This window comes from Podarcis melisellensis, assembly GCF_964234715.1.
Source record: "Podarcis melisellensis genome assembly, chromosome: 11".
In the NCBI taxonomy this organism is placed as follows: domain Eukaryota; kingdom Metazoa; phylum Chordata; class Lepidosauria; order Squamata; family Lacertidae; genus Podarcis; species Podarcis melisellensis.
In genome coordinates, this window is record NC_138543.1 from 37725712 (window position 1) to 37753403 (window position 27692).

General features: G+C 39.4%; 1 protein-coding gene across 13 annotated transcripts in view; it reads left to right on the top strand.

The window, feature by feature from the left end:
• Positions 1-27692, top strand: part of ADAMTS6 (ADAM metallopeptidase with thrombospondin type 1 motif 6) — a 113819-nt gene that overhangs the window by 11713 nt on the left and 74414 nt on the right. For 6 of the 13 annotated variants that reach the window (XR_014172918.1, XM_081930280.1, XM_081930287.1 and 3 more), the window contains exons 2-7: positions 1537-1885; positions 2890-3257; positions 12823-12991; positions 15143-15360; positions 16653-16736; positions 17314-17459. Coding sequence is in view for 12 of the 13 variants with exons in the window: in XM_081930280.1 (XP_081786406.1) it covers positions 1789-1885; positions 2890-3257; positions 12823-12991; positions 15143-15360; positions 16653-16736; positions 17314-17459 (1082 nt within the window). In the remaining variant the exon portion in view is untranslated. The other 7 variants (XM_081930286.1, XM_081930282.1, XM_081930283.1 and 4 more) reach the window with 7 other exon arrangements.

Consider the following 27692-nt stretch of genomic DNA (forward strand, 5'->3'; position numbering starts at 1 on the left):
AGCAGCTGGCACTTCTAAATGTGCTCTGTGCACAGAAACATTTACCCCAGCCCATTTTCATATGTCTCCCCATCTTCATTGCTGACATTGTTGATTGCAACGCATGACCTTTCTGTTAAGAAAGGATTTTTAGTATAATTTTACTTACATTGTTTTAACATTTTCATTGTTTTGTTTTGACTACAAGTAGATGCACATTCTCAAGTCTCAGGCAGCTGTTAAGTATTAGCACAAAATATTTGGAGACCAGCATTTTGAGAGAAACACAACAAAATCACAATTTTTATGCTGTGTAAGGGCCAACCATTTATAATGTGGCCATTTCCTAAAAACTTTAAAATGTGTACTTGTCACTGCAGATGCAACAACTTTCATGTGCAGTATTTTTTTTTATAACATTTGTGGTTTCGTGGGTTTTTATGAACTGTATAATTTGAAATCCCGAACTCATTTTTCTGCAACCAATGGTCAACGAGAATTTTGCATGAATAAAGTATGCAGGTTACAGTCTTGTAAAACAGTAATAATGAGATCAGAAATTATATATTATTTTGCTGGAAGATATGGTATTTTGCTTGTCCCGGATTTTTCTTTTGACTATTGACACATCATGCTCTCTTCTTCACAGCTGAAATCAATGTAGTAGGTATGGAGTTCAGCTTACTAAACTTGAATATGGTGCAGGGATGCTTTGCAGAGCACTATGCTGACAGGAAAGGGTGGAATTCGTGTGGTCATTGATATTAATGGGATGATACAGTAGTGGATGTACTACTATATGTATTTACTGTTCTCAGCATTGCTGTCCTTCCTTCTCCTCATACTCAGGTGTGTGCTGCACATGGTCGCTCAGAAGTTGTTCAGCCTCCTTGATTTAGGCCTCGCTGTCTTCTGAGGAGGCCCTAACCTAAGTTCCATCTCCTGGAAGGACTAAACTCTAGAAGGAGCATGACATTTACTGTGACAGTCTTGATGCTCAGAAGCTTTCTTCCAAGAGTGGGTCATTCAGCCTTGGCCTTGCTTGCCATGGGAAGGAAAAGAATCCTTCTGCCCAAGCACCAGGCACCCAGCAATTTTGGACATGGCTGGATAGGGGAGCTGTTGGCCAGTGGCTGGCATCTCCTGACTGGAGCTATATACTAGTCTTCCTGAAAAGTAGGGACTTATCAGGATGCATCCTTTGGCCTTTGAGGAGTTTGGGAATGGTTGGCATAGTGGTTGTTAGGTTCTGCTCTGCTGACGGAACCTTCACTAACCTCCTCAACGGCTCTAGAGCATAGCCTAGTGAACCTCCGAGGTCTTTAGCTCCTCAGGGTTCCGAGGTCTTTAGCTCCTCAAGTCTTTAAATTTACAGCTTTCCTGTCATTGGCTATCTTCCCTCATGGGCTCTCACCTTGGACAACCCATACAAAATGAAAACTAAAGAAGACATGCATTTGGATGTCTGAGGATGTTGAAAATTCTGTCTGTTTAATTAATTGTTTAAAAAATTAATATTGACTGAAACTGATTTTCAATGTTATCTATGCTTTCCAGGTAAAGAAATGGACAACAGTTGTTTGCTATTCACTTTAACTCCTCATTGACATGTGAAGGACTTATTTTTTTAATTACTTTTGGACTGAAAATGTCTGCAGACATAGAAAAAAGTATATTATTCCAAAACGCCTATCAAGAAGTGGAACCACAAATAGCTAATCCTGAAGAAATATAATAAATCTTGGTTATGGTGCAATGCTGGAGTGGAGTTAAAGCTGTAGCACATAGGTAGCCCACTTCTTCTAAATTATGGAAATTTTCTGGAAGATGTTGACCTGGATTTTGTGCTTAATTATGGTTTTGTCAGAATTTCACGGTGACAGCAGGCTTTCGTATAGTTCTCAAGGTAGGGTTCCAACTTTTTAAGCTACCGTCTTTTGTCACTTATTTCAGTTAATTAGTTTTCTTTAACATTTATATTAATATTCATTGTGAGAGACCACAAAGGATTTATGGTGTAAACATTTTAGTTATTCTCTGTGGGAGTAAAATTGGAATATACACTTTTTATTTTATTATTTAAGCATTGTGTATAGCTGTTAACACTTTAGACTCCATTAGCAAATTGAAAAGTCAGTATTTTAATGTATTACTTCATAATAAAGAAATTACCAAATTAAAATATTGTTGAAGTAACTGAAGTAATTTATTTAGAACAAAAAAATAAATAAAGTTCTTGCTTTTTTCCTGTTCATTAAAAATGTGAAATCTACATGCTGAAATCTAGGGCCCTGTGTGCACTGAAATATATATCTTCAGTACCACTTTGTGCAAGTTCTCCCATTAATTTAAATGGAAATAGCAGCCGGTATAGGCCTACTTCTTCAATGCAAGTTAAAATAGGAATCCTTTCTGGCAGTGAAAGCGCATGGACTGAAGCTTGTGCATCCTTATCTGATTGTTGAATCAGGGCACTAACCCAGCTTGTGCTCTTTTAAAATTAGTGGAGCTCACTGGTATTGAACTGTAGCCTTTGACATTTACAACATGATTCTTTCCATACTAATCATTTTTTCTATTGCTGATAGATAGGTAGATATTTACTTATATTTTTCAAATGGCACATCATGAAATAGGCAAATCATGGAATAGGCCAGACATTTAGCTAACATAATATGGATGAGTGGAATGTATATTTTAAGAACAGATTAATCTTTTTTTTTCTGTTAGAAAGTGGGTATTTTCTTTAGTAAAGTCATTTTGTGTATTAATATGTTCACATGAACATGAACTTTGATGGTGCTTGGATATAGCAAAATGTGGATAATGTACTACTCCTTCTTGTGTCCTGTTATATTTTCTTCTCTTTTATGGCCATTTCTTGGACTGATTTACCATGCGGTTTCAAAGAGGAATTCCTGTCTTACCTTGAACACTACCAACTAACAATCCCAATAAGGGTTGATCATAATGGAGCCTTCCTCAGCTTTACTGTGAAAAATACTAAGCCCTCCAGGAGAAAGAAGAGGAGTACTGAACATTATGACCAAGAACTGGCAGTATCTAAATTATTTTTTAAACTTTCTGCCTATGGCAAGCACTTTCATTTAAACCTGACTCTCAACACAGATTTGGTCTCCAAACACTTCACAGTAGAATACTGGGGGAAAGACGGGCCTCAGTGGAAACATGACTTTTTAGACAACTGTCATTACACGGGATATTTACATGGCCAGCATGGTACAACTAAAGTAGCGTTAAGCAACTGCAACGGTCTGGTAAGTTCACGTTATGTATTCTAGCATGTTGGTATTCTTGAGTCTTTAAATTTACAGCATCTCTCCGTTCACGCTATTATCATTACTACTACTACTACTACTACTACTACTACTATTTGGATTATGGCCATATAATGGGCATATGTTTGAACAGGGAGGCTTGAGGGCTATCTATAGGGAAGAGGCTCCTGATGGATGTTAGCTCTAACACAAAGGGTGATCCCATTAGGACAGGGCTGGGTGCGTCATTAAATGACAAAGGACACAGGTAGTAGCTGTGAGCAGGCCTTCCAACATAGTCTTCTTGTTGCATAGTTGCAAGACAGTCACAGAGAGTCAATAGCTAATCAGAACTCACACCAGATGACTGAGGGGTTCACTGTGGGGAAAGCTGGAAACTTCTAGGAAATTTAATCCAGTTCTGGAGGAAGATGCTCGCTGAAGCAAGCCCTTTTGTTAATTAATGGCCAAATGGAGGCTTAGAGATAGGCTTGCATTAGATATGGCAATGGCTATGGGAACTAATTAGGCTTGCAGTTATGTTGCAGATAATGCAAAGGTTCAGTATCATCCATGACTGCTGCTATGAAAGGAGGATTGGATTAAACCAGGCTTCCTCAACTTGGCCCTCCAGATGTTTTGAGACTACAATTCCCATCATCCCTGACCACTGGTCCTGCTAGGTCCTGCTAGCTAGGGATCATGGGAGTTGTAGGCCAAAAACATCTGGAGGGCCAAGGTTGAGGAAGCCTGCTTTAAACCACCTCTGCTTCTTTTGATTTATGTGCATTGGCATTGCACTCATTGCCCAGAGCAAAGCTGAAATAGGCACATAGTTTTGAGGCATTTCAGTTAAACCATGCTTCTCAGTAACACCATTTCATTTGTTGCTGGTGTCATAGGGAATAAGCAAGCAGAGTGGTATCCAACATAGCTGTTCCATTTGCACAAGGTCTTCCCCTTGCACAACAGAACTTCCCCTCTCTCCTCTCCTCATGTGCTCCCCATGCCCCCCATCTGCTCTGGAACATTATTATTATTATTATTAACATTGGAGAAAACCCCAGAACAGATGGCAAGGGATTTTCTGGCAATTCTGGGGGAAGAACAACATGAAGACTGCTGCTTCAGTACTCTGAAAATGCAGTAATCCCACAAACTCTGGGGGAAGCCATATCTTAGTGGTAGAGTATATGTTTTGTATACAGGAGGCCCCGGGTTCCAAACTCAGCATCTCCTGGGAGAGACTCCTGTTTGTAATCCTGGAGAGTTACTACCAGTCAGTGCAGAAAATAGTGAACTAGATGGACTGACTCAGTGTATGGCAAGCATCCTATGTTCCTATGAAATGCCTGCATTGCATGAGCAAAAAGCATACAATGGTGCAAATAAAACAAAAACCATTCAAAAAACAACAACTTTTAATTAGTGGACAGGAATTGTAATCAGTTTTAGAAATCTGCATTGACATCTAATTTAGACAACTGTCCAGCGCAGGTACTGTAGTGGCTTTTTGATTATGTAATGATTATAACGTGAAATAAGTTTAACAGGAATAAAAGTGTATCTTTTAGTGGGTAGGATAGTTTAAACTTCTTAAGAAAACACTAAGTACTTAAAAGTACAATTTTCTGATGTTAGCCCATCTGATTAACCAGTTGGAGAAAATTCTCTTGGTTGACAAATGTGAAGAATATGGAGGAAGCAGAACCATTGCAGTATCAATTGTGATAAATCATAGCAAAAGGTGTACAGTCCAAGCCTACACAGTACTTTTGTAAGCTGTCCAGCTGTTGATTGGATTCTGGGTTGTTTTAGCAGTAAGTCTTATATGGAAAAAGACATGTACAGTTGTACTATAATTCAAGCCTAAAAATAACTGTAGAGTAGTTGGTTACAAAATTATGAAAGAGCACACCATGTTTGGAAACCAACACACTATTCATTACTGTAGTAAATCTTAAAGTGTACCATCTATGATATGTGGAGATTGTTTCTCTATTCTACATAGAGAATAGATACATACATATTCTACATAGAGACACTGGGTATCAGTTGCACTTAGGTGTCACAAGGTCTCATTAACTTTCTAGAAATAGGATTAGTGATTGGAATTCCTCGGTGTTGGAAATGGGCATGTGTCTGCTGAATTGGCCCTTGTTTGCCTGCAAGGTCAGTCAGCAGGGACACAGCTTTCTTTAGCTTTCTCTATCACTACTCACAAGCAGGTAGTAACTCCTCACAACAGGATCAACGGACTGTGATTTACAGTCCTTACAGAACTATGGAAAGACCAGGACCTGGATAATCTGTTATAGTTAGGTTTGGAAGGGAAGAGGAGAGGAGAAAGCAAAAAAAAAAAAAAAAAAAAAAAAAAAAGGCTGATCTTGTAGCCCAATTCTAAAGACTGCCAGTTCCAGAGAGCTCACACATCAGGCATATACTAGGCAAGCGAAATGGTACACTGTTTCTTTTGAAGAACTGAGGGCCCATCCAGACTTCTGCTTGTCCCACCACTTTCTCCCAGGAGTACATGATCTTTACCACTGAATTGGAGCCTAATAAATTATTATTATTAATAAATTATTATTATTCAGGAAGAGGGCCTTCTCGGTAGTGGCGCCTGCCCTGTGGAACGCCCTCCCATCAGATGCCAAGGAAATAAACAACTATCCGACTTTAAGAAGACATCTGAATGCAGCCCTGTTTAGGGAAGTTTTTAATGTTTGAAGTTTTATTCTGTTTTTAATGATCTGTTGAAAGACTTCCAGAGTGGCTAGGTAAACCCAGCCAGATGGGTAGGGTAGAAATAATAAATAATTATTATTATTGGTGCTGGAGGAGCCAGCTCAGAAACTGACTTAAGCTGAGGTGACACCCCAGAAAGAGGCTCTTTACTGACAGGAGGGACCAGCTCTGGTAGCATCCCTTTAGGACAGTGGTGGCCAAACTTGGCCCTCCAGCTGTTTTGGGACTACAATTCCCATCATCACTGACCACTGGTCCTGTTAGCTAGGGTTTATGGGAGTTGTAGTCCCAAAACAGCTGGAGGGCCGAGTTTGGCCACCACTGCTTTAGGAGGTGCCTGACTAGAGTTGTCCTATATCATAGGGGCAGGGCACCTCTTTGGTAGCCTGCTTGAAGCTTCAGCTCCTTACTCTCTTGATCACTGGTGTCAAGGATGAAGAACAATGCTTGAAGATTGGTCATGGGCTTCCTCCTGGGGAATACTAAAACAGGGCTGAGCTTTCACAGCTCTTCCTACCTATACATCTTCATTTTGGACCTTAGGCATTTTTCTGTAACCAATTATTTTAAAACAGTGCTACCAGTTACTCTTAGATTCTCATTCCTTTCATTTATTTTGGCTGATTGTGAATATCCTGACTTTGGTTATTAATATTGTCATGTCTCTGAGGTATGAGAGATGAATTAAAACGATTGTTTTGTAAAACTGGTACAGTGAGATGCTGAAATTTATACATTACTTCAGATTTCGTTGTGTTCCTAGCCACAGACAGTCCTGGTGTGCTTGATTTCAGCGGTTAATACTGTGAGATTGAGTATAACTGGCCTCTTGTCTCATTAGTGTGTGGCCTGTGCATGCATGAAAAAAGGGAGCGAGTGGCTAGAAAAACAAAAAACAAATACGTAGTACATTTTTATCCATTAGCATCCCAAGGGGAAAGTATGCTCACACAATCCTTTGTCACCCAAGCTATCTCAGGGGCTAAGTAAAATCACCACTTCTGAAGACCAGAAGCATTCAGCTTGAGGTAGACCTTCCTGAACTGGGGTACATGGGCTCTCTCTGCATCCTTTTTGTTAAAAAACAAATGAACTACCCTATTTATCTCTTCATATATATTTATAAACAGGCCCTCAGAACTCTACATAATGTAAATACATGAGAGCTGCCTTTGAGGCAATAACTGCCAATCCTTCATCCTGCATACTGTGGGTGCTTCAAGCAGGTGGGGGGATGGGCGAGAATTTGAAACCTGCTAACTGTCATATTGTGAGGATAATATTAATCCTTGGAGTTCATTTACTGAACTCCCCACCACTGCTACTAAAATTACTTTTAGCACTTGAAAAGCTGGGGTGGGGAACTTAAACATTGAGAGGCTATTTTACTTTTCAAAGGGAAAAGGGTATAACGGAGAAAATCTATAATGGCTCTTAACAAATGAGAAAAGTACAATGTTTCACCAAAAGAAGACTAAGCTAACGTCATTTTGCCCCTCACCCACCCCCAACACATAGAAGCAGGTTTATGCTGTGGAAACTAGAAATTACAGTTTGAATGACCAACTTTAGAATTTTTTTATTTTATTGGTAGGCTGTTCTAGAATGTATTAACTACACATAATGGAGGCTTCAAGAAGCTGTCAGAGAATTGTCTGGAAAGAGAATGTGGAGACCATTGATTGGTACATATATGTAATAGATGAAGTCATCTTTAAAAGTCAGTAGTTAGCAAAGAATAGTATTTTTGGTTTTTATGGAAGCCGCCCAGAGTGGCTGGGGAGGCCCAGCCAGATGGGCGGGGTATAAATAAATTATTATTATTATTATTATTATTATTATTATTATTATTATTATTATTATTGTTGTTGTTGTTGTTGTTGTTGTTGTTGTTGTTGTACCTTCTCATGACATGAAGTGCATAGGAAAAAGGGAGTTGTCCCAGATGCCTATTAAAAATGGTACAAGTTTTTGGTTTTTTTAGGCTAGGCCTATGTCTAGCATAAGGGTGAGATGAATAATCCTATATATGTTTCCACAAAACTCCTATGTAGATGTGCATAGGATTGTAAACCTAAACCTCATTTTTTCACTCTGTGAACCGAAACCTGTATTTGTATTAAATAACATCTCACCATAGTGAGAGAACAGTTGGAATGTGAGAGGAATTGTATATTCTCCACTCATAAGGCAAATAGTGGTTTTTTAAAAAAAAAATCTGCATGGCAGTGCTGATAAAGTTATAAAGAATACAAGTAGGACATGGGAAATGTTATTTTATTTATTACTGAAGATATTTTAGGTAATAGCAACGTAGAGCTGGATGCCTCTCATGAGTTTGTCCTCATTCACTTATTAAGGTGTTTGTTTAAGGTATTTGTATACTGCTTATCAAATAGACTTCCCAAAATAGTTTACGTAAGATGGTTACAAAAATAAGCACTGATTTTTAGAAGAAAGTTACAATGAAATGTTTGGGCATTTCTTGACTTTTAATATCAACATTGCACTGCTCATTGTTTTTCTAGTATTTGGATTCTGGATTTTTATTGACATTTCTACATTTTAGCTTTGTTATTTTATGTTTTTTTTACTTTGTAAAACTTTTTTATATTAAGCAGTTGATAGATTGATTAAATCAATAAGGAATAATTGATTAAATCAATAAGGCAAAAAGATAACTGTTTGTTAGAAGAAGCTGTAATTGCTTCTTCTCAACTCCTCTGAAGGGCAAAATAGTTCTGCAGAGACCCATCCCTGTGGTGACAGTGGGAGGAGAGGTGCCACCACTGGGAGCAGGATGGTGGGAACTCGCCAGTTCACTTCTTCTCCATTCTCCTTTGCAACAGTAGTACAGTCGTACCTCGGGATAAATACGCTTCAGGTTGAGCGCTTTTAGGTTGCGCTCCGCGGCGACCCGGAAGTAACGGAGCGCGTTACTTCTGGGTTTCGCCACTTGCGCATCCGCAGACGGTCAAAATGACGTCATGCGCAGAAGCGGTGAAACGCAACCTGCGCACGCACAGACGTGCTGTCACATCTTGTCTTCTGTTCGGGATGCGAACGGGGCTCTGGAACGGATCCCGTTCGCATCCCGAGGTACCACTGTAGTAGTAGTAGTAGTAGTAGTAATAATAGTAATAGTAATGATGATGATAATACTACAACCACATTTAGAGGCATGGAAGACAATTTTAAAAGTTTGTAGCATTCAAACATATGAAAAAGGTGAACTTTCAAAGCTGCCATCCTTTGAAGTAAGTTCTATTGAAATACTGTATTGGCCCTGATATAAGCCACACTTTCCCCTCAAATTCCGACTGGAAAGTAAAAGTGCGGCTTATATTCGGAACCGAGCGCTGCACACCCAACCTCCCGACACTACTGCCCTGAATGGTAGTGTCCCCAAGCTGGTGCTCGGTTTCGAGCATGCTGTGTGCCAGCCTCCCAGCACTACTGCCCTGGGCGGGAGGCAGTCAGCTCTGGCTTGGGGCGGGAGTGCTTGGCGGTGGGCGCACTTCGAAGCAAGCACCGATGCCGGCCGCCCCCGCACCCCTTGTCCAGGGCGGTAGTGCTGGGAGGCGGGCTGCACCCGCAAATAAGCCTTGAATTTTAAAGGTGTGGCTTATTTGCGGGTGCGTCTTATATTCGGGCCAATACGGTAAATGGAATTTTACATTGTAGTAAATTATTTAACAATTGCAGTTAATTTTTAAAATGCTTGACAAATTTGATGACTATGCTTGTTGCCACTTTTGATCTCAAAAGAAGAAAAGTGTTTGGAAAACCAGAATCAAATAATATTATGTTCTGCTTCCTATAGGCTACTAAGCTAGCAAATGAATGTAGGATCAAGCAAATAATTCCATTCAGAATTTTATACTTGTTTGCTAGAAGCAAAATTAGATATTATAATATTTTTCTCTACTAATAGTGTTGATTTTAATGGTCATTGAATAGACAGGAAGTATTAGATTAAGCAGGGAGGCTAGACACAACCTGAGATATTTTAATAAGTCGGGGTGGAAAGACCTTTAAGCTCTGGACTTCATTTTATCTTCCACCACAAGCTAGGATAATCAGCATTCTCAGAGGTTTAGTTAACATAGTCCCTCATTCACAGATGAGGGTTGTTTATTGGAGCCCAACTCTTTTACTTCCTTGATGGGAAATCCTTTTGAACTTCTGGCCATCTGCCACCTTCAATAGTTTTAATACAGTGTTGTTATCCCTTACTTTAGCTCAGGGGTTCCCAGACTGGTATGTGAGCTTTATTCAGGTGGCCCATGGCGTGTCTGTAAAAATAAGATTAAAAAATCATACAGCCTGTAGCACAGCACATTACAATTTCTACAACAGGCAGAAAAATCATTAACTGGTCCACCAAAAGCCTCGGATATTTTCAAGTGTTCCATGGGAGGGTGAGGAGTTTGGGAACTGTTGCTTTAGCTAAAGAAGTTTCATTCCACCAGACTGATCTTCCAGTTACCTGCAATTTTTCCTGGTAGGCAGTTACACAAAGTATTATCTGCAGTCGCACACATTTCTACAGTAGCTGCAGAAGTCATGAACTTATCATGGGGCTTTTCTGTTATTTATGCCATCTGCAACTGTCTGTGAATAGAACATAGTGGGATGGCACTGGCACTACTTCTTTTCCACATATATGGGAATCTACTGTTCATGGGCAAGTCAAAAACACTCATGTTGTGGACTTATCCAGAAGATCCTGCCTGTGATAGACTGTGATAGTACATTCCCATATGTCTGTGTTGAATATCCACTCAAAAAACCACAGCTTACAGGTAAACAGCTTTGTTTACTGCAAAATAGCAAGTCTCTCTTGGTATTATTGCAAATTTAGATTAATTATGAGTTTACTGTGGAAACTGTGTGGGAGTTCTTCCTGCATTTTGATGATCTGCTAATCTGCTCAGAGTTGGTGGCTCGTATTTAAAATGTTTTTATGAGCAATATAAATAGCATGAATACATTTTATTGGTCTTTGCTTACATGAAGGTCGTGTGTAGTGTTAGGTTTCAGCATCTGGATAAAAACAGAATCTTTCAATAATAATTGCTTTGACTCAATCTTGTAATTTAAAATGTATTTTTTAGTGCATAATGTGATATTAACCATTTGTATTACAATATGTGCCACTACAACAGCTGTGTGTCATTGGTTGAAGTTTTACTCCGAATGGTTTGACTGGAACAATTTTGTTTGGGTGTAATTGTTATGAGTATAACTATATTCAAGCATGACTTTTTGTTTTTATAATTTTACATTATTTGCACTGAGACTTCTTGCTTTGTCACCACAACTATATAAATCTAGATGAATATATTTATTGAGAGCAGCTTTAAATGTTAATTACATATATTAGAACAGCAATGTTATTATTTCCTGCATGTTTTCCCAAGGAGGTGTGTACAACATGTCTCCACGTAAGGATATTATTTAGAGAAATGTGTGAGGGTTTACTCTTAATCTTAATTGTATACACATAGGGTTGGATCCAAACATAGACATGCTTAGTCTAGATCCCCTGAAATCAATTAGGACTAAGTACCACCAATTTCGGGACGCAGGTGGTGCTGTGGGTTAAACCACAGAGCCTAGGACTTGCCGATCAAAAAGTCAGCGGTTCGAATCCCTGCGACGGGGTGAGCTCCCGTTGCTCGGTCCCTGCTCCTGCCAACCTAGCAATTCGAAAGCACGTCAAAGTGCAAGTAGATAAATAGGTACTGCTTCAGCGGGAAGTTAAACGGCGTTTCTGTGCGCTGCTCTGGTTCGCCAGAAGCGGCTTACTCATCCTGGCCACATGACCTGGAAGTTGTACACCAGATCCCTCAGCCAATAAAGCGAGATGAGCGCCGCAACCCCAGAGTCAGCCACGACTGGACCTAATGGTCAGGGGTCCCTTTACCTTTACCATAAATTTCAGAGGATCTATGCTAAGCATGACTAAGTCTGGGCCTACTCACAAATCCAGGAAACACAGCATGCAGAAAAAACTTAACACTTGGCTGAGAGCAGTAAGGCAAACCATTGCATCTGAAGTTCTCCTGGCTTGTGCTGGCAGGGGCAGAGGTTGGGAGCCATTCTTTTTTCTTCTGCTCTGCCAGTACCAGACTAGTACAGCTGTGAAGACCACACTCCTCTCAAGACAATTCAATGCATCCATAGTGCACCCACCCTGTAATGTGCCATTTTGGGGCGCTGTGCTGGCTATTATTGGTAGGAAAACTACTGGTGGTAGTGTTCCATCTGCTGCACTTTCCAACGCTGCAGTAGGAGCCTCCTGTAAATGGAGGCCAGCACACAGGCATGTCCACTTTATCATAATTTCATCACCAACAGTTGAGGTAGAATTGCACTCTTTCTTATTTGTGCATATTATTAACACCTGTAGCTTCAGTATTAAATGAATGATAGCCAGCTAAACTAATCATACAGTACATCCGCTGAAATAAATGGAGTTAATTAGCTGAAGTTCACTGATTTCAGTGGTCTATTCTGGGTACCAATTAGTTGGATATCGTTAATTGGGGTTTTTTTATACTGTGTTTTGGAAAGAGACTGAAATTAGTAGAATCAAATTCACTGAGAGATGGACTGAAGTGTACATTGTGCAAGCTATAATTGAATTCCTGCATAGGAATAGGACTTGTTAATCCCTAAAAGGTAAAGGACCCCTGACAGTTAAGTCCAGTCGTGAACTGCAAATTTAATATTTTCTACAGAAACGGATTTGGCCTTGTATTTTTTGATGCCGGATAACTTATATACATTATTTTTTCTTCCTTCTATTAAGCACGGTGTTATTGCTACAGAAGATGAAGAGTATTTTATTGAGCCTCTAAGAAATGTATCCGAAAATTCCAATCATTTTAGTTATGAAAGTGGTCATCCTCATGTTATTTACAAAAAGTCTGCAATGTACCACCGACTCTTCTATGATTATACTCATTGTGGTCTCTCAGGTAAATAAGTTACAATGACATTAATGGGTTCATTCCCTTTCTTTGATAAAATATCAAGACAATTTCTGTTTTCTTTCAAAGGAACCATCTATCTTTGGCATTTATGATTTTATATTATTTTTCCAGGGTAAGATTTAGAACATATTGGGTTTTATGCAATGCTGCACCTGTAGGCTCCTGCCAGTCCAATGGAATTTTGTTTCCTCTCCCAACCCAAACCACCGAGCTGATTTTGAGGGTGTAGGGTAGGGGCTGGAGGGGACAGGGTAGGAAGAGGAAGTTCCTTGGGGCACCCCGAAGTGCCTTGCATCAGTGGAGCTGCAGTGTTGCATGAGACCCAGTGTCTTTGAGGCAAAGACTGAGAATAATTCCTTGTGTTATGGCTATACTGTAAGGCTCGCCAACTCTTTTGGGTTCATGGGCACATTTTCAAACTGACGATACTGTTCTGGGCACCAGACATACCCTACAACTAAGTACACATTGCAACCTGGCCAATTAGCTACTACAGAATGCTTCTTTCAAGCTTAATTGTAGTGGGGGAGGGGACCCTGCAAATGCTGTGGAAGGGCTCATTGGGGACATGTATGCCTGTGAGCACCATGTCGGTGATCCCTGCTGTACTGCATGTGCCACTGCTACCAATTTGGCATATTAGAGAGACGCCCAGCCTTCTTCTGCCCCTTATTATTCCTAGAGCATTTCTTCCTACCATTTGTTTCTTGTGTAATGTTGGCTAATGCTTAGAGATATGGCTGCCTGTCTTGGACTTTTTTCTTAATTCTGCTGCAATAATGCCACTGATTGCTGCTGCTGTGGTATGGGGGATGAAACTTGCTCCAAGCAACAGAGTAAATGTAAGAGGTGACCCATTGTGCCACCCATGAAAACAATGTGCCTTACCTGAATGCTACACTGCCTTTACACCATAGAATATAGTTCTTAAAATAACACTTCCTGATGCCTTTACTGATACTGTAATTGTTTCCAAATATTTTTCATCTAATCATAAGAACTTAAAATATATCAAAATATATAGGAAATTCCGCACTAGTATAATATTTGTCACAAGATGATTCAAGGTATTCCTGTTTCACTGTAAATAATAGTTAAACAATTTAATTATGAATAAATGCTGGAGACATTTTGTAACTGGTGTGAAAACAGTTGGTCATTTCAGTGTGTCGGATCCAGAGAAACAAAAGTAGAAAGGGGGACAGTCACAAATCTGGTTCTGCCAGATTTTGAGCATTCCCCAATCAAGAGATATTTTTCAGGGAGATTGGGAGGGGCAAGGAGTCATACACACCCCACCTTTTATTTGTGTTTCTCCAGATATAGCGCAATAAAAGTTATTTCACTACTGATGCTTTCACAAAATAATCAGGGTGCAGTGGGGGTAAGGCCCTATTATAAATAAATTACAAATAAGTTAATATTATAAATGCACTATTTTATATATACTAATTTTTAGCATTCACGTTTGTGTTTTTATTTCTGGTTCAAATTTGAGGAGGCATGAAATAATAAACTTACGGTTCAGCTGAAGTATAAAACTTATTCACAGCAGAATATTTGAGCCCATGTGAAACTTTGGGCATACTTATATGATCAAATTAGACTTTTCTCCTTCTTTTCTTCTACTATGGCTCTACTTTTTATTCACCTTGAAGCAAGAACCTATTTGTATCCTGCTTTGTGATTGGTTAGAAATATATTCAAAATTTCAGTCAATCTCATATTCTGGTCTGCAAAATTTGGACTTCCATACACTGATTGCTCAGACTGTGAACACATGTTTAATCATGTATAAGTCCTGCAATTCATTGTGGACATCTATCACATTGGTGAGTGATGAATAAATTTGTATGTTCATGCAATCTTCCTCGCTTTTAGTAGAAGCGATATGTGACAATGTAAAAGAGAATATCCGAGAAGGCTTAGTGCAAATACAGCTTTCAATATTGAAGCAGGCTGTCTGATATCTTCTAAGGAAAAATTAAGATGTATAATGTTTATTAAAAGATAGTGCTCACATTACAACAAAAACTCTTGAAGAATTTTGAAGAGACTATAAAAATATAAAACAGATGTACATGAAGATGTTAATATAGCAATCTGCTTGATGTCACTAATTGTTTTGATTCCTAGAAGACCTCACAGGAAGCAGTAAACCTTGGTGGTTGAACAATACCCTTGCTTTTCCAACTTTACTTCCAAGTAATCACACATTAAGTAGTCATCATCGACTGAAGAGATCAATAAGCACTGAACGTTTTGTGGAGACGTTGGTAGTAGCAGACAAAATGATGGTGGGATACCATGGTCGCAAAGATATTGAACATTACATTTTGAGTGTCATGAATATTGTAAGTTTGATCCCTCTACGTGTTGATACAAGTAATTTTAATATTGAGGGCATTGTTGATGTTAATTTCAAACCTAAGAATGTGTTTGTACCAGCTGTGTTTTCCAGGTTAATGACTGGGAAGTGTACTACTCACTTCTCTTGCAATGTTTCTAGTAAGGTGTGGAGTGACATTGCATTAGGAACCATGTCCCCAACAAGCTTTTTCTTAGAAATGGCACATGCAGGTGCTTGCTATCAAGTAAATTCACTTGCAGGTAGGCACCCAAGCTAGCAAGTTCCAAGTGGTAAAATGCAAGCTGCTTCTGCTTCCGTGTTTCACTCTGCGGGTGGGTCGTGGGAACTAATGCTTTCCCTTTGTTGGAGCTAGTGTAGCTCAAAATACGGTATTGGTGCTGCTGTGTGGAGGTTGAGGGGGAGGCTGAGCATTCAGGTGCACAATATAAAGAACATTTGAAGCAATGCTCAGATTCCTAATTCCACGTGTATCTGATTTGGGTGAAATGGTATGGGGGGCAGGGAGTCTATGTAGCTAGATGCCAGCATAACTTTTACAGTTCTTCTGTGTGTGCCACAGAAGCTGCAGTGTGGGTAATAAGATTCTGCTTTTAGTTTTAAGGTAGGACTTTTGTACTACAATTTTTCAATCATATAAAAACTAGTTTCCAGCATTCTATCATATTTTAATCCAGTCATGTTCTCACTGAGGTGATAAACCTGTGGACTGTACTACTTCAGCTTATTGTTATGTACTCATAGGACTGAATAGACTTCCACATACATAAAAAATACAGCAAATAGAATACTAGCATGTCAATGAGAAGAAAGAACCCAGGGTCAGAGTCTAAGGAATGGTTTGGGGCAAGGAGCAGGTTAGGCTTCCACATCAACAGTGTTCATAATTGTATCCCTTTACAAATTCTCCTCTAGAAGTGGATAGTTGCCTTAATTCTTAATAGGAAAAGTAATTAATTGCACTTGGAAACAGAAGAATGCAATATATTGACCCTTTTGAGCCCATATACTATTATAATAACAGGCATTTGGCTAGCATTGACTTAACAAGTTCGCAGAACATTTTTACTGGGTATGGAATTGGGCTTGCTACAGGAATGGTTATGATGTGGGTGGGGTAGTAGTAAGAGTTGGAAAAATTCTCCATACCCTTCTCTCTTGCTTGTCAGACTTGATGTAACTTAGGTAGTACTGTTAATAATCTGCACTAGTTAATAATAAACATTTGTAGAATTTTTTTGTCTGACTTTATGTCTTTTCTTATTTTCTGGAGGTCAGGTTGCCAAACTTTACCGTGATTCCAGCCTAGGAAACGTTGTGAATATTATTGTGACTCGTTTAATTGTTCTTACAGAAGATCAGGTAAGAATGAGTTGTGATATAAATCACACAATCAAAGTATAATAATATTATGTACCTAATAATTGTTTAGAAAAACAGTATTTGATAATCAAACCTCATCTGCAAACATTTTATGATCTTAAAATTAGAAATTAAATGGTATTAATTTGAAATGTTTTTCAAGATTTTTACTTTTATTTAATGAAAATGTGTGACATACATGGGATATTTGGATGCTAGAAAGTTGTCACAGCTTGTTTTTTTGTTTTTGTATTTTGAAAGTGTAAAGGCTGCCTTCAATATTTAAATACATTTTCACACATGAAACTAATCTGTCTGTGGGGAAAAGGTAACATTTGAAACTAATCTGTAATATTACTTTTAACAAAACGATTATTGAAGTTTAAATTAAATCTATGAGATCTATATGCACATAATAATTTGTAGGCCAGATTTAACACAGATGAAAATTGGCAAGAAGATATTATTCCTAGAAATCACTGCTTCTAATTATAGATCAGATTTAGACTTCAGAAGTCTTAACCACTGACCCTAGTAATTTGTTTGGAACATTTCTGGTATGCATGTTGTATTGCAGCCAAACTTGGAGATAAATCACCATGCAGACAAGTCCCTTGATAGCTTCTGTAAGTGGCAGAAATCCATTCTCTCTCACCAAAGTGATGGAAACACCATTCCAGAAAATGGAATTGCCCACCATGATAATGCGGTCCTTATTACTAGGTATGGTTTGTTGAAATTATCTCATTTTTTCTCTTTTCTGTTTCTCATTTGTTTGTTTTCACACGAAGAAGCTAGAGTTGAATTTGTAGTAATGATGTGCAGGATAAAAAATATTGCTTGTGTTTCATATTGCAATAAAACACTTAGTAGTTCAAACTACTATTTTCCATTCAAAAGTGGAAAATGACTATTCAAAGCTTACATGAAATTAATGGATGTGACTGTCTGTGGGATGAATCCAGACTTTGCTTCCCAGGAACGGAAAGTTTTATTTTGTCTATGAAAGGTTTTTGATCCAATAGAGGGATTCCATGGCTGATTTCTCCTCCTACTGCAGCCCACTTCTGCTCGCTGAAAATGTGCTCCAAAAGGCAGGGGTTGGGCATCTGGAACAGTTGGGGAAGTGGCACTGGGGTCATCATGAAGAAGGCGAAATCAGCAAAAGGCATCTCCCCACCCCCTTTCTACCAGTGGGAGCATCTCCTGAGTAAAACCCTGCTCAGGAGATGGTCCCACTGGCAGTATCAAAGACAGGATCCAACATTATATGTATAGCACTTTTAGAATTGACCAAACCAACTTTCAAATAAAGGATTTCAAAATAAGGTAGAAAAGCCTGCAGAAAGTAGAAATACTATTTGCCATACCATTATTGTCCTTAAAGTTTAAGACCCCAATATTATGGAAGATACTCAATTGACAGAGATTAGTGATGTTTCATTTATAGTTTTTGAATAACATTTGGAGCCCCATTCTTTGTGTGGGGCAAAGGTTCCAATTCTAGTCAAAGTCATAATAAAGTGCACATTTTCTTTTGTGTTTTGCCACAACCCCTGGATTGGTGCAGGAACAGACATCACCCTATAGAAGCATTGATTATGTTCCTTCAGATAAACCAACAGTACGGAATTTCACTTATCTGTGTGACCAAAGGCTGCAATTACTTGCATGCTTACCTAGGAAAACATCCGATTGAATTCAGTGAGACTTCCTTTTGAATAACAAATGCACAGAGATAATTTAACATGGGTGGTATCTAAGTAATGTTCAAGAATGGACCCACTGACATCAATGGACTTAAGTTAGTCTCAAGTCACTTTATTGCTTTCACTGGTTCTGTTGGTATGCTTTAGTCAGATACCACCCATATGTTTATCCATGAAGTGGACTTATTAGTGATGTACACAATGAAAGGTTCCTACTGTTTGTATACTTTATGACATTCTAAAAAAATGAAAGGAAGTAATTTAATTAGATTTTTTTTGGAGATAATTTTCTGTTGGTTGTTCATCCAAACAAATGCCATAATATTTTATTTTATAACAAATGCCATAATATTTTATTTTATAACCATCAGAGCTTTTGCTTTCCTTTCCTGATAACTACTAATTTCTGAATTACAAAAGAAGACTGGCTTAATGCACAGCTTTTGTTTTACTCTTTAGGATGTTAATATTCTTTTGTTGAACCTAATTTGTTGTTTGGAAATTATATTCTGGCCTGTATTTGGTGTTAAGGGGAAGAAATGGAAATGCTATACAGAAATCCATCTGTCATGTATGATTTAGTTGAGATTCTTGCACTGCAGGCGGTTGGACTCGATGACCTCTGGGGTCTCTTCCAACTCTACAATTCTATGATTCTTTGATAAGTAACTCCCATTTAGTTTAGTGGAACTTCCTGATAAGTGCATGTATGATTGCAGTCTCAGTAGGCTTATAAGAAGTGCTAGAAATAGATCTGTGCATGTAATGACAGGTAGAAGTGATAACTGGGAGGTAGGGAAGCTGACAGTAAGGAAGAGATCAGGGTAGTGTAAAGTGATAAATACTGGAACAAAAACAAATCCCATCATCATCATCATCATCATCATCATCATCTTTAAATTGGGGAACCAATTTAAAATACAAGTTAAAATGCAATTTAAAATGCAGCCTCATTTTAAAAGTAGCCCATAGATCAAAGCTGTAAGGGGAGGGAAAAACATAAGGGTCAGACTGAGTCCAAACCAAAGGCCAGGCGGAACAGCTCTTGGGACCTCCAAAATGTTGTTATTTAAGGTCTCCCGTGGGGCATACCTGGAGAGGCGGCCCCGTAGGTACATGGGTCCTAGGCCGCATAGGGCTTTAAAGGTCAAAACCAGCACCTTAAACCTGACTCTGTACTCCACCGGGAGCCAGTGCAGTTCACATGTATACTGAAGTATCTGAGCACAAGAGATAGTAAGACCATGGGGAGGGGATTAGCATAATTTAGTCATCAACTCAATGTGCAGCAGAGATTATTATGAAAGGGACTGAAAATGAAGCAGCCACCATAGTGAATTGATAGAAATCTATAGTGTGGCTGCATTTGGAATACAGTGGTACCTCCGGTTAAGTACTTAATTCGTTCCGGAGGTCCGTTCTTAACCTGAAACTGTTCTTAACCTGAAGCACCACTTTAGCTAATGGGGCCTCCCGCTGCTGCTGCGCTGCCACCGCACGATTTCTGTTCTCATCCTGAAGCAAAGTTTTTAACCCGAGGTAATATTTCTGGGTTAGCGGAGTCTGTAACCTGAAGCGCATGTAACTCGAGGTACCACTGTACTCTGTGTGGTGCTAGTCACCTCATCTTAAAAAGGATATTGTAGATACAGCAAATTGCATCTTCATATAATGCATAGTTATAGAATTTGCTGTCACAAGATTTGGTGATGGCCTGTAAGCCTTAAAAGGGATTAGATAAATTCATGGTCAGCAGGTGCATCAGTATCTGTTAGCTATGATTGCTAAATAGTTCTGGGTTCAGAGGCCTCATGATACAATGGTGTGTTTGTATGTTTAATGATGCAGGAGAACTTTTGCATTAATGCCCTCTCTGATGCTTCCTCGAGAGTCTAGCTAACTATTGTTGGAAATAGGGTGGATTATGTGGATCTTTGGTGTGAGCCAGCAGAGCTCCCCTTATATTCCTGTTCCCTTCCCCCATTATATTTGTATCTCGCCCTTTCACCAAGGAACTCAGTTGCATAAATGAGAGTGATTGGGTTGAGAAAGAATGATTTACCTAGATCTCTTGGTGACTTTTATAGCCAAGCAGAAATTCAAACTCAGGTCTTCCTGTGTGCTCTGGTTATGTGTTTGTTAAGAATTCTTACAAAAATAAATGCATTTTATTGGGGACAAATGACTGGATGGAATAGTAATTCCTGGTGGCGGGCAATACCATTTCAGCTTGATTTGAAACAGGGTCACTACTTACAAGCATCATTGGTTAACACAGAATCTTGTGGGAAGAAAACATTTTGCCTCCTCAGAAGCCAAAAAGGTTAAGAAAATAGATGCCGGGGAAGACAAAAGCAAATGCATTAAACGTTGTTGCATAAACTATAGCAGTTTGGGTTATGGAGTTCCCTAACTTGTTCACACAAGCTCAGGGATTTCATAGTATAGTATAGGGATCAAAAAAACATTTTTCTGTCAGCAGCTACCATAGGAGTTACTGTGGATTGGGCTTAAGTAAAAAATGGGCAGTGCCACCACTGCCAAAGTACACCCTACTTTGTTTCTTACCTTCCCGTCCAGTGAGCTGCTGAAAAAGAAATAGATCACTCTTACCAGATGACTTCCCCTCACCATTCAGTCGTTCCTCATCCTTGCTAGAGGTCTGAACTGATTGCTTGCCAGGGGGCTTTTTCTTCCCTCCTTCCATTGTTGCATCTTGTAATAGACCTTTTAGGGAAATCATATTCTTTCATAAAATATTTGACTATTCCAGTAGCTCAGTGGTAGAGCATCCGCTCTGCATACAAAAGGCCCCAGGTTCAATCCCTGGCATCTCCAGCTGGGGCTGGGAGTGTCCTCTATCTGAAACCCTGGAGAGCTGCTGCCTGTCACTATAGACAATACTGGGATAGGTGGACCAGCTAGATTGACTCAGTATAAGACAGCTTTCTGTGTTCCTAGATAAATTTGTATTCTAAATTTTGGCTTTTACAAACTTTGACAATATTATAACTGTTCCTTAACTTGCAATATTCACTGATTGTTGTATTTGTCGATAAAGAATGGAAAAGATAGTGATATTTGTTTATTGCTAATGTTATCTGCCCTTAAGCAAGTGCACTGTCATCTTAACAGTGGCATGGAGTATTTCCTATTAGACTGAAATACCAACTACCACCACTTGCCAATTTTGAAATACCATAGATTCCGGTATTTCTATGGTATCTTCCCTGGCTACCAGTTCATTCCCAAACCGCTTTAAGATGCCAATTTGTTTGTTTTAGTTTTAAGTCCTATAGAGGTTTGGACGTACGTACCATAAGGATTTCCTTCGCACTGATCAACCTGCTTGGTTGTTAAGATATGATGACACCCTTCTCTAGGTGTCCTTACAGTCAGAAATTAAGTGAGTGACAATCAGGGAAAGAGTATTTTCTAATTTTTTGTAGCATCCCAGCTATGGGATGCCACCCAAGGACTATACATTGCTATCCTTGATAAGCTTTTGTTTTCTCAGGCAATATGTATCTCAGGTGATACTTATATCTTACTAAATGATATTTGGTTTTTTGTGAGTATTCTGCTCTGCTTCACAAAGCATGACAAAATCAATTAAAACTGAATATTATTGTTGGTTGTTGGCATCCATCAACATGGCATCCATGAGACAATGGAGTAGTGTATATTTTGGGGGTGAAGTCAGACTGCTGGAAGGTTACAGCATGTGCTGGGCTATAGAGACCGATCCGGGAGAGAGATATTTTGTTGCTGCTGGGGCAGATGTAAGCAGCTGGTTGTGCAGCTGCTCCTGCACTATGGCATTTCTTCTCTCTGTGCTTCTCCCAGTCATTCCTCTTTTGGTCACCGCTATGGATGCATGACCTAACTGTTTGTCTCCAGGTACTACAATTGTATGCAAGTGATTCCCTCATGGCAGGATTGATGTTGCTGGCCTTCATGTCACATATGCAGACATCTTGCAGAGTTGGTCTGCCAATGGGCCTGGTGCCTGAAGCCAGTTCCCTGTAGAACACACTCTTGGGGATACTGCCATCTTCCATTCTGTGGACATGACCAAGCCATTGTACTGGGTTAGGAGTGTGAACATTCTGGGAATGTAGGCTTGGGAGGGCACATATTTGATTGAGACTCTGTCCTGAGATATGATGCCCAAAATCGTCCTTATGCAGCACATATGGAAGACATTGAAGCGTCATTCCTGGCAGTTGTAAGTTGCCTACAACTCACTTCCATAAAGCAGCGAACTCAACGTGCAAGCCTGATAGACCTTCATCTTGGTCTTGGATGTTAGCATCACATTCTCCCATGTACTTTTGGAGGGACCAGATATTGCGGTTACTACCTTACTAATACACTTTTCCAGCTCAACATCAATGGAGAAGTTGCTAGTTATGGTGGAACACAGGAAGACAAAATCATCTGCCACCTCAAGGGTGTGGCCACCAATGCTGGTGTGTGGAGTGCTGGTAGCGTCCTGACCCAGGATTTTGGTCTTTGTCAGGCTGGTAGTAAAGCTGAACTCCTTGCAGGCTTGGGCAAAATGATTTGATGAATCTCTCTAGAGCTTCCTTGAAGTGCAATGTCAAGTCTATGTCACCTGCAAACAACATCTCTCGAATAAGGACCCACCACACTTTTGCCTTGGTATGGAGACATACCAGGTTGAACAGACCCCCATTGCTCCTCAAATGAAAGTACACACTGTCTTCAGTTGAGCTGAAAGCATATGATAGCACCGAAAAGAATATGTCAAAGAGAGTTGTGACTAGAACACAGGTCTGTTTCACTTCTCTATAAGGAAGGTGTCTGAGGACAAGCCATCATACTGGACAGTGCCATTGATGTTTTTGTGGAAGGACACAATCATCTTGTGAAACTTAGGTGGGCATCCTGTCTTGTTGAACAGTGAGAAGAGTCCTTTTTGGCTGATGAGGTCAGAGGCCTTCATCAGGTCAGTGAAGGCTATGTACAAGGACTGTCTCTGCTCTCAGCATTTCTCTTGCAGCTGGCGCAATGAGAAATTCATGTCAACTGTTGACCTTTGAGCTCTAAAGCTGCATTGTGACTCCACAGAAAGATTTTTAATGTTGATACGAGAGGAATGGTATCCCTTCCTGATTCCTCCTCTGTAAATGACTGGTACCCTCAATTCTGATTGTACCAACTATCAGTACCAACTAGTGAAGGTTTTTGTGTGCAGTACACTGCATGCAGGAAACTGGTGTGATTGTTGCAGGCACAAATGTAATACAAACGTAACCAAAGCGGAAAGCTACTTCTCCCACTTGGAACTGATATCACTTAGCTGAATAAGTGGACTGCAAGTTAAATAGAAAAGCACTTAGAAAGCTCTTGGGAAACTTAATTAGCTACATTTTAAATAAAGTAGTAATGTGAGTTTCAAAATTGTGCACCATTTAAAAAGAAAATGTCTCTGCTGCCTGCTAATTGGTAGGAGTGTTGCTTCTAAGATGTGTCAGAAATCTGTTTTACATTAGATCAGATAAGAAAAACATGCTTAAACTCATGTCAAAACATGATTAAACAAAAGAAAATATAAGGAACTGTTATCCTTAAAGTGCTCCAGCACCAAAGACTGTGTTTTTAAGTGAGGATTGTGCCAGGAGAGCAGCTGGAGGATCAGAATACTTGCAGCAGCAATTGCTCCTTTATATATAAATATGATTTTTTTTGTTTGTTTAACTTTGAAGATTTAAAGTCATGATTTCTCAGTCTCAGTAAATGTTAATAAGAGCTTAGAGTTTGCACATAATGTATACACAATTAAAATAAAGTAAAGGTAGGCTGAATTGGCATTTAGATTGTTAGACACTATTTTGTGAGAGGTCTGTTAATATAAACTGTTTTTTTCTATAAATAATCATTTCCTATAAATATTTTTGGAAATATATTTTTGTAAACATAAAAATATTATTACTATTTATTAAATTTATATACCACCCTTCATCCGTAGATCTCAGGGCGGTTTACAACAAAAAATATAAAAAAATATTTTAGAAATGTATAAAAGAATGTGTCAGTGATATCTGCTTCCAAAGAGCTGACCATACTAATGTTTATGGATGCTAGAAATAATAGTTGGTTTGCCTGAATCCAAACGTCTTTGGAAATTTTTAAAAAATGTAAAATATAAAACATTATAGGATATGAACATGTTAGAATCAGTTGTAATATTCAAATTTGTGACAGAGAGGAGATGGAAGGTTTGTAATTGTAGAAGTTATATATTTGCTGAAGCTGCAGAAAAATGTATACAAATGTATACATGTATACATGTTTGATCATTGAAGGATGTTAACTGTATTCTAATATGCATTCTTCATATAGTGTAATAGTTAATTCCATACATTATTGTATTTTTAAACTGCCTTTCCTTTTAAACATTTTTTTATGGTGACTTGCAATCTAACAGAACTGGATGGTGTGTTAAAGCTACATCACTAATGGTGTGTTAAAGCTACGTCACCAAGATGGAGACATGGGATAAGGTCAGTTTAGTGCAAATATGCCAGTGGAACCAATCAGAAATGTCAGAGTGTTTAGAAAGTCCAGTTTTCCCAGGACACACATTAAGCTAACTGGCCTGAAATTCCCAGAGTTCCCGGATCTCTTTTTTAAAATTGGTGTTACATTGGCTATTTTCCAATCCTTGGGTATGGAGGCTGATCTGAAAGACAAACTACATATTTTTGTTAGAAGATCAACAATTTCACGTTTGAGTTCTTTGACAACTCTCAGGTGGATGCCATCTGGCCCTCGTGCTTTGTTGGGTTTTATTACTCCATTGTTCAGAAGAGTTGCCATTCTTGCATTGACTAGCTTATTCCAAATGTAGCTGTGAGAAAGGGAGGAACCTTTATTGGAAAAAATAATTTCCATTATTAGATGCAAAGGCAATATTTGTATGTTCAAATACAGCCATATGGTGTCTTATTGTTATTGATTAACTTGCTTTGTTGGGTGCTTATCAGTGTTTGTTGAAGACAAAATAATCACCATTCATTCAAACAAAATTAATGTGTTTACTTTGGTTCATTTTCAAACAATCAAACTGTAGCTGATTTCTTACTGCTATAGAAGTCTTGTCACTACTAGAGGAGGGCTTAGGGATTTTCAGTAGAACTAGCAAAGCTTTAAAATCTTAACAGCCCATTAACTGCAGGATATGGTTCATGAGATTTAATGGATACTTGTTAAAGTGAGACATAACTATTCCATTGCAGGAAGGTTGAGGAGGGGTGTGTGTGGAACCATAGAAATGTTTGTTTTTCCTGTTCCCTCCACCATAATAAAATACCAGAGCTGCATTTCTTTTTTAAATCCTTCAGAAAGCATTGCTGTATATACATTTGCTGTACTCCTTAGCATGTCATTGCACAAAATATATTATCAATTGTTTGAAAAAACATTTACACAGAGAGAGAGAGAGAAATAGAGAGAGAGAGAGAGAGAGAGAGAGAGAGAGAGAGAGAGAGAGAGAGAGAGAAAGAAAGAGAGAGAGAGGTGGTGTTCATTAGACTACCGTAAATTATACATTGCACTGAAGTGGCGCTCACTTTGCTCTACTTTTAAAAATCTGACAGCTTATGAGAGTAGTTCTAACTTAATGTCTATGGTATAATATAACTGGCTTTAGATTCTATATATTTTTTGAAAACAAATGAGTTGCCACAAGGCTTTGGTGGGATATAAAGTATTTGAAATGGAAGCCAACCTCCTTTTCAACTGAAAATATATATATACTGTGTTAAAACTTGATGTATGGCAATGTACTCATTCTACTACACATTTTAAGCCTAAAGCAAAAACTAATTTGTTTTTACTAATGTTAACTACAGTCAAACCTTGGTTGTCAAACGTAATCCATCCTGGAAGCCCATTCAGCTTCTGAAATGTGGGACAACCAAGGTGCAGCTTCTGATTGGTTGCAAGAGCTTCCTGCACTCAAGCGGAAGCTGCATTGGATGTTCGGCTTCCGAAAAATGTTCAAAACTGGAACACCTATTTGAGTGTAGGGCGAGCTCCTGTCAGGTTTTTGGTGTTCGGGAGCCGAAACGTTTGTTTAGAGGCGGTTGGAGGATGGATGGCGGCTAACAGATTGAGGTTGAACCCTGACAAGACAAAAGTACTGTTTTGGGGGGTCAGGAGGTGGGCAGGTGTGGAGGACTCCCTGGTCCTGAATGGGGTAACTGTGCCCCTGAAGGACCAGCTGCGCAGCCTGGGAGTCATTTTGGACTCACAGCTGTCCATGGAAGTGCAGGTCAATTCTGTGTCCATAGCAGCTGTTTACCAGCTCCATCTGGTACGCAGGCTGAGACCCTATCTGCCAGCGGACTGTCTCGCCAGAATGGTACATGTTCTGGTTATCTCTCGCTTGGACTACTGCAATACGCTCTATGTGGCGTTGAAGGCGCCACCTTTGAAGGCGACCTGGAAACTACAGCTAATCCAGAATGCGGCAGATAGACTAGTGACTGGGTGCGGCTGCCAAGACCACATAACACTGGTCTTGAAAGATCTACATTGGTTCCCAGTACATTTCCGAGCATAATTCAAAGTGTTGGTGTTGAATTTTAAAGCCCTAAACGGCCTCGGTCCAGTATACCTGAAGGAGCGTCTCCACCCCCATCGTTCTGCCCGGACACTGAGGTCTAGCGCCGAGGGCCTTCTGGCAGTTCCCTCACTGCGAGAAGCCAAGTTACAGGGAACCAGGCAGAGGACCTTCTCAGTAGTGGCACCCGCCCTGTGGAACACTCTCCCACCAGATGTCAATGAGAAGAACAACTACCAGACTTTTAGAAGACATCTAAAGGCAGCCCTGTTTAGGGAAGCTTTTAATGCTTAACAGACCACTGTACAGTGGTACCTCGGGTTATATACGCTTCAGGTTACAGACTCCGCTAACCCAGAAATAGTACCTTGGGTTAAGAACTTTGCTTCAGGATGAGAACAGAAATCGCGCAGCAGTGGCGTGGCGGCAGCGGGAGGCCCCATTAGCTAAAGTGGTGCTTCAGGTTAAGAACATTCTCAGGTTAAGAACAGACCTCCAGAACGAATTAAGTACTTAGCCCGAGGTACCACTGTACAGCGGTACCTCTGGATACGAACGGGATCCAGATGCCACTTTTTGCCTTTTCCTGTCTTTTTCTCTAGCCTCTACATCTACACGCACCTCTTCTCAGCCAACTGTGGCTAAAGATCTACT